At 39.5% G+C, this 8,575-nt stretch overlaps 1 protein-coding gene across 1 annotated transcript; it reads right to left on the bottom strand.

Moving 5' to 3' along the window:
* Positions 1-602: 602 nt before the first annotated feature.
* Positions 603-8,338, bottom strand: LOC103499741 (uncharacterized). Its single transcript, XM_051084941.1, is given in 6 exon segments — positions 603-2,736; positions 2,738-4,027; positions 4,269-5,784; positions 6,012-7,232; positions 7,334-7,658; positions 8,018-8,338. Coding segments are annotated over 6 exon segments (6,807 nt in total).
* Positions 8,339-8,575: the final 237 nt, after the last annotated feature.

Genomic DNA, 8,575 nt, shown 5'->3' on the forward strand with positions numbered 1-8,575 from the left:
GGGATAAAACAAGCGTCATCGCAGCGACATGGTGCCAAGGGTCAGGGATAAAACAAGCGCCTCATGACAAAAGAATGAAGAAGCTGGAGGCCAGGGATAAAACAAGCGCCATCGCAGGGACATGGTGCCAAGAGCCAGGGATAAAACAAGCGCCTCATGACAAAAGAATGAATAAGCTGGAGGCCATGGATAAAACAAGCGCCTCATGATAAATGAATAAATAGACTGGAGGCCAGGGATAAAACAAGCGCCATCTCAGTAACATGGTGTCAAGGGCCAGGGATAAAACAAGTGACTCATGACAAAAGAATGAATAATCAAGCTAAACGTCATATATTAAATTTTTATATCAATAATGTATACCATGCCACCTATGGAAATGCAAACAATGTGAAAAGTCATGTATGCATGAACAATGTTAAAAAAAAAAAAAGAAAGAAAGAAAAAATCATTGTTTACTTTTCTCAAGAAAGAAAGAAAAAGACAAAACATGTGTAATAGCCCAATAACGTTCTGAGTATTGAAATCTCAAGTACAAGCTCAGATCCTTAAAATATTAGTGACTTGACGAGAAAATGTTTAACCAAAAGCTAATCGTCGCTTTATGCATAGTATTTCTTCACATAGTCTGCACTTATTGGGTTAGGCAAGTCATCTCCGTCCATATTTGTCAAAATTAAAGCTCCTCCCGAGAAATCTCTTTTTACTATATATGGTCCCTCGTAATTAGGAGTCCATTTTCCTCTATGATCCTTTTGAAAAGGCAGGATCCTTTTTAACACTAGATTTCCTTCTTGGAAATGGCGATGTCGAACTTTTTTGTTATACGCTCGTGCTATTTTCTTTTGGTATAACTGTCCTCTACATAATGCAGTCAGTCTCCTTTCTTCTATGAAATTCAATTGCTCGTATCTTACTTGAGCCCACTTTGCTTCATCTAGTTCTAACTCTTGGATTACCCTAAGGGATGGCACCTCAACTTCAACAGGTAAAACTGCTTCGAAACCATACACTAGTGAAAAAGGGGTTGACCCTGTTGACGTGCGGACTGATATTCTATATCCATGCAATGCGAAAGGTAGCATTTCATGCCAATCTCTATAAGTGACCGACATTTTCTCGAGAATCCTTTTGATATTTTTATTTGCTGCTTCCACTGCCCCATTCATCTTAGGGCGATAAGGAGTGGAATTAGAGTGTTTAACCTTGAACTGATTGCATAACTCCTCCATTAATTTATTATTAAGGTTTTTTCCATTATCGGTGATGATACGCTCAGGTAAACCATACCGACATATAATGTCCTTTCATATGAACTTGATAACGGCCTGCTTGGTGACACTTTTGTAGGAAGCAGCCTCTACCCATTTCGTGAAATAATCTATGGCTACCAAAATGAATCGATGACCATTTGATGCCTTTGGCTCAATGGGTCCAATTACATCCAAACCCCACATGGAGAAAGGCCATGGAGCCGTCAACACATGCAATGGAGAGGCTGGAGCATGCGTTTTATCTGCGTATATTTGACATTTATGGCATCTTCTCACATATTTGATGCAGTCTGACTCCATGGTCAACCAAAAATAACCAGCACGTAAAATTTGCCTCGCCATCATGTGTCCATTTGCATGCGTCCCACACACTCCTTCATGAATTTCTTCCAAACTTTTTTTGGCTTTCAAAGCATCGACGCATCGCAGTAGAGTCATATCGTAATTTCTTTTGTATAATACTTCACCACTTAGAAAGAACTTCATGGCTAGCCTCCTAACGATGCGCTTACTATTTTCTGATACCCCTGATGGATACTCCCGATATGCGATGTAGTGCTTAATATCATGATACCAAGGTTTACCGTCAGGTTCCCGTTCGAGGCTCATACAATAGGATGGTGTCTTATACTTCTCCATCCTTATGGGTTGAACTTCTTCACTGTAAGCTACATTAAACATGGCAGAAAGAGTGGCTAATGCATCTGCAACCTGATTGCTTTCGCGTGGGACGTGTTCAAAAGTTATTGAATCAAAAGTTTGCGCTATTGTTCGAATATAATCGTTATAAGGGATCAATTTAGCATCCCTTGTCTCCCATTCCCCATTCAGCTGATGTACTCCCAACAGGGAGTCCCCAAGGACTCGTAATTTTTTTACTTTCATCTCGTATGCCATTCGCACTCCCATACTACATGCCTCATACTCAGCCATGTTATTGGTGCAATCGAAATATAACTTAGCAGTTAAAGGGTACCACTTCCCATCGGGGGACATCAAAATTGCTCCCACACCGTGCCCTATTTCGTTCGTGGCTCCATCAAACATCATTGTCCATGTATTCGATGATGTATTTACTAATGCCATGATATCTTCATCTGGAAAATCGAACTTCATGGGCTCATAGTCCTCAATTGGTAACTCCGCTAAGCAATCAGCAATCACACTACCCTTTATGGCCTTTCTAGTAATGTAAACGATATCAAACTCTGATAACAACACTTGCCACTTAGCTATCCTTCCTGATAAGGATGGCTTTTCAAAAATGTATTTTATAGGATCCATTTTTGAAATAAGCCATGTAGTATAGTACAACATATACTGTCTTAATCTTTGAGTCGTCCATGCTAAAACACAACATGTTTTTTCCAACAATGAGTATTTTGATTCATAATTCGTGAACTTCTTGCTCAAATAATAGACAGCTTGCTCTTTCTTTCCAGTAGAGTCATGTTGTCCCAGCACATCCCATTGACCCCTCCTTCACTGTCAAGTATAAGATCAAAGGTCGTCCTGGAGTTGGCGGAACGAGGATAGGAGGGCTTTGCAAGTAGTCTTTGATCTTGTCAAAAGTTTTTTGGCAATCTTCATTCAAATGACAAATCTCATTTTTGCGAAGCAATTTTAAAATTGGCTCACAAATTTGAGTAAGGTGTGAAATAAATCGTGCAATGTAATTCAACCTTCCTAAAAAACTTCTTACCTCCTTTTGTGTTTTTGGTGACCTTAAGTCAACTATAGCCTTGATTTTGTCTGGGTCCATCTTGATGCCTTCACGACTAACAATGAAACCCAATAACTTCCCAGAAGAAACTCCAAATGTGCATTTTACTGTATTCAACTTTAATTGGAACTTTCGCAAACGTTCAAAAAGCTTACGAAGGGTAACCACATGCTTTTCTTCGAGTCTGGACTTGGCAATCATATCATCAACATAAACTTCAATTTCTTTATGCATCAAGTCATGGAATGATGTAACCATCGCTCTCTGATAAGTTGCTCCTGCATTTTTTAACCCAAAAGGCATTACTTTATAGCAGAACATTCCCCACAAGGTGATGAATGTCGTTTTTTCTTGATCTTCTGAAGCCATTTTGATTTGGTTGTATCCTGAAAATCCATCCATAAATGAGAAGGTGGAAAAACCGGCAGTATTATCTACCAACACGTCAATGTGAGGAAGAGGAAAGTTGTCTTTAGGACTTGCTCGATTAAGATCTCTATAGTCTACGCACATTCTAACCTTCCCGTCTTTCTTTGGAACGGGGACAATATTTGCAACCCAAATTGGGTATTTTGCTACTGCTAAGAATCCAGCATCAAACTGCTTTTTAACTTCCTCCTTGATCTTTATCAACATTTCAGGTTTCAATTTGCGAAGCTTTTGTCGTATAGGCTTACATTCTGGTTTGAGTGGTAATCGATGTGTTACAATTTCTGTATCCAAACCGAGCATATCCTGGTAAGACCATGCAAATATATCTTTAAACTCGTGAAGTAGGGTCACCAGCTCTGATTGATCTTGCTCCGAGGCCAAAGTGCCAATTCGCACTTCTTTCACTTCTTCCGGTGTTCCCAAATTAATAACGTTCAAAGTTTCTTGATATGACATAGTCTTCTTTTCTTCTTGCTCTATCAATCTTAGTAATTCAGGTGATATATCAGATTCACCCTCTCCAATATTTTGCTCAAGATTACAAATTGGAACTTCGAAATCAACAGCGTCATCAACGTCACCTTCCACTCTGGTGTTCCTGTTATGGATCCTAAATTGCGTCGGTAAAAGAACCAAGAGGCGAAAAGCGAGAAGCAAAAGGAAAAGACACAATAGTTGGGATAGAATCATGTTTTTCATTTCTTAAATAAAAGGAAGTACATAATGACTAAAGTATCAAAACGCCAATTTGTAAAATAATAAAAAGATGCCTTTATTACAAAAGAAAAAGCTACCCTGTGACCTTAGGCATAGTCAGAGGGTGTATGAAAAGTTATTACTTTTGCGATCCCTTAGTGACTTTCAATGTCTTCTTGATCTCCCAATTGTTCAACTCAAATCCTGGCGGACACTTATGAACCAAAGGATGAGGTAGACTAGTATTCTCGGAGACAACTGCAATTAAGATCTCAGAATCTTCGTTATGTCTTTTTCTCTGGTGGGTATCAAACAACAATTCTCCAAGCTTAAATGTCTCAGATAAATGAGGTATGCTTATTCTTTCCTCCTTCATCTCGCATCCCATAAGGAGCGCGCTTCTCTTTTCTTTCTTTTTTGCTCGAACCTTCTCACATTCAGAAGTTACTGGCTTATAGCCCAAACCAAACTTTTCCTTGGCTTTAGGAAGAGAAATCACTTCCGAGTCCCCTTGATTATCTTTTACCAATCCCTTATGCATTTGGAAACCACTTTTGATCATTGTCTTTGCAATCATTAGAGATGTCTTAGACACATAACGGTCCATGCTCAAACCTTCTGTCGGAAATGTAGTAGCATTAGCAATTTCAAACGATCTATAAGAACATTCCAGAGCTTCTTCCGTTGCTTCAACATAAGGAAGTACTGATGTTTTTGTTACAAACATGTCCTCTTCTCCATAAACAATAGCTTGACCACCTTCTACACTAAATTTCAACCTTTGGTGTAGTGAAGATGGGACTGCCCCTGCTGAATGAATCCAAGGTCTTCCCAGTAGACAACTGTATAAGGAATTTATATCCATTACTTGGAATGAAACGTTGAAAGTGGAAGGCCCAATTTTTAATGGGATATCTATATCCCCGATTACTTCTCTACATGCACTGTCAAAGGCTCTTACAACCATAGTACTTGGTCTTAGGTACGATGGATCTATGGGGAGTTTCATCAACGTGGATCTCGACATTATATTTAAAGATGAACCATTATCTACCAGAACCCTCGCCACGTGATGGTCCTTACACTTCACAGATATGTGTAATGCCTTAGTATGTCCAGTACCTTCAGGGGGAATTTCTTCATCTGTAAAGGAAATGCAATTTGTAGTAGTTATATTTTCCACGATTTCACTAAGTGCATTCACTGAAATATCATGTCCTACATGGGCTCTATTTAAGATATCCAACAAAACCTTACGATGCGGTTCAGAGTACATGAATAATGACAACATCGATATACGAGCTGGGGTACGATGTAATTATTCAATCACTTTATATTCACTCTGCTTAATTAACTTTAAAAATTCACAGGCTTCTTCTTTGGAGACAACTTCGTGATCTGTCTCTTTCTCAACTAATGTGTTCTTTTCAGTAAAAACCTTGCTCAGATCATTTAGATCATCTTCACCTGCCATTTCTATAGCTTTTCCTTTACGTCGTCGAACTTCATCCTCCTTAGAGACATCTTTTAAATTATCTGGTGTATAACACCTTCCACTACGCGTTATTCCTCCGACTGTTGCAGAAACGACATTGTCCGTGATGAACTGACATTCATATTTCCATGGAACGGCATGGTTATCCTTATAAGCAAAAGGACCTGGTATTTCAATTGTCATTACTTTAGGTTTTTGGATATAAGACATAATACTTGGCTTCTCTTCGTAATGAATGACTAATGGTTTCCACATAAATGTCGTCTCATTTGAAGTTTTCTCATTAGATGAAGCATTAGTATCATATTAACCTCGATTTTCTGCATGCTCATCTGTCCTATCAAGAGAATCTTCGAGTCCATCAGCTTTTGCACCTCATTCTTGAACTCACAACAGTCCTCAATGGAATGGTCATTTGTCTCTGGATGGAGTAAACACTGCTCATTGTTGGTGCATCCAATCTTCTCTCTATCATCATTGTTAAACCTTGATGACAAATATCCAGCTCCATGGAGGATTTGGAAAAGCGTTTTCATTGAAGTAGCTACGTCGCTCACCTTATTCTTATGTCTTTGCATGAACGTGTCAACTGCATTTATGGAGGGACCCTCATGATTTCGTAAAGGGTTCTGGTTGACATCAGGCTCTTCCCCTGTCTTCTTGAACCTTAACCAACCGGCTTTAACTAGACGTTGCACTTTAGCTTTCAAAGGAAAACAATTCTCCGTAGAATGCCCAACTGCCCCAGCATGGTATTCACATTTTGCGTTGGGGTCATACCACTTAGGATATGGTGGTTGTAGAGGCTCTTGTGGTACAATAGCCACTTGATGACTCTTTATAAGGTGAGGCAAAAGTTCCGTGTACGACATAGGTATAGGATCAAAACGGGTTTGCTTCCAATTGTTCCTTATATTTCTCTGAGTTGACTGACCAAATGGGCTTTGACCTCCATTTTGATAACTAGGAGAGAAATTTGTCTGCCCCACAATTGGTGAGGATACACGTGTTGCTACTCTTTGAGTCGAACTCAACTCGTGTACTTCTCCTTCTTTTTTCTTTGGGGTCATCACTCTTCTTGTTTCTGAAGCGGGATCAGAGATCCTTCCATTCTTTACTCCAAATTCAATCCTCTCCCCAATGGTTATGACGTCCGAGAAATTAGTTGAAGCACTTCCAACCATTCTATCATAGTATGGGGCCCGAAGAGTGTTTATGAACATAGCTGTCAATTCTTTGTCTGTCAGGGGAGGTTGCACTTGTGCAGCTAACTCTCTCCATCGCTGTGCATATTCCTTAAAAGTTTCAACATTCTTTTTTTCCATTCTCTGAAGGTCTAGACGATCGGGCGCCATATCAATGTTGTACTTATATTGTTTTAAAAAAGAATCAGCAAGATCCTTCCACCTATGCACTTCTGAACCATCCAATTGCATGTACCAACGAGAAGCCGGGTCGACTAAGCTGTCTTGGAAGCAATGAATCAACAATTTATCATCATGAGCATAAGCTGACATTTTCCGACAGTACATAACTAGGTGGCTTTTTGGACATGAGGTTCCATTGTATTTCTCAAAATCTGAAGTCTTGAATTTGGGAGGGATCACCACATCTGATATCAAACATAGTAGTGTTGCGTCGATCTCCCGTACATGTCTGCACCTTCAATGACGCGCAGTCTTTCTTCTAGAAATTCCAGTCTTCTCCTACTACCCTGCTCTTCTGAAATTTTCTTACCACCTTCCATAATTAGAGTAGATATAGGATTGTTCGCATGGGCTTCTTGTTGGGTGGTTGTGTTAGGATTTGGCGCGGGAAATGATGTAGGATATGTCCTATCCCCCATGCGTGGACTAGATGACCTTTGAGGAGTGAAACCCGGAGGATATGCAGGCATGTCCTCCAGTACCTGATTCAGATCCACTTCCACTTGTGATGAAGTCCCCGCAACACTCTTTCCTCTTCCGGTGGTGAGCAATTCTAGGATTTTTGCCAATTGATCCTTCAGACCTTCAACGTCTTGACGAACTGCTTGAACCTAATCATTGGTTTGCTCATCCATTATTCGAGCCTTTCTTCTTGTCCAATATGGATGCTGAGGAGGCGAACCTTGAGCTATTTTGCAAGTTTTGACTTTTTATCTATTCAAGAAGAAAATAATGATTCAAGTGAGTGAGAAGAGAGATAAGAAAGAGAAAAAAAATAGAATACTTTTATTAAATGAATGTAAAATGACACGAACAAACTTAGTTTTTTTTAAAATGAAAAGTACAATGACTCTAACACCTAATGGTAGCACCCAAAACGTCCGAGGCACTGCCCTATGATTCCTAGAAAGTGAGACAATTCTTTATCGGTGTCGCGAGTAGGTATAACACCTTGCCGGAGAGTCCTAACTTGCACTGAGAATTGATCTGCCACCCTCGCCATTTGTCTTAATTTTTCAGCCCCTCGTTCCATCCGACCTATAGCATCATCATACTTTCGTCTCAATGTCTCGTACTCGTCCTTCCACATCATGAAATCTATCGACATTTCTTGATATTTTTCTATTAATTGAGCATAGTCATCTGTTATGACTTCCCTTGCTTTGCGACATATCAGCAACTGGCTTTCAGAACTGTTAACAGCCTTTTGCAAAAAATTGTTTTTGCTTTCCGCTTCTATAAGTTGGGATTTGTATTCTTCAATCGAATGTTGTAGAACCTCAATTCCCATAGCGGTCTGTTGAGATGATATGGCTTGTTCATGTAATGCATTTTGGAACTCTAAGGCAATTCCATTCAATTTTTCTATTTCATGTTTCAAATCTGTAATGCATACCTTTTTAGCTTCTATCTCTTCATGTAGGTTAGCAATATTCCTTAATAACCTCTTATTCTTTTTTCTCACTTAGATTGCCTTAGTGTTTAAAGAATCGTTTTCCTTTTCCAACTCCAATCGCTTTCGTTTCGC

The sequence above is a fragment of the Cucumis melo genome, chromosome 5, assembly GCF_025177605.1.
Source record: "Cucumis melo cultivar AY chromosome 5, USDA_Cmelo_AY_1.0, whole genome shotgun sequence".
In the NCBI taxonomy this organism is placed as follows: Eukaryota; Viridiplantae; Streptophyta; class Magnoliopsida; order Cucurbitales; family Cucurbitaceae; genus Cucumis; species Cucumis melo.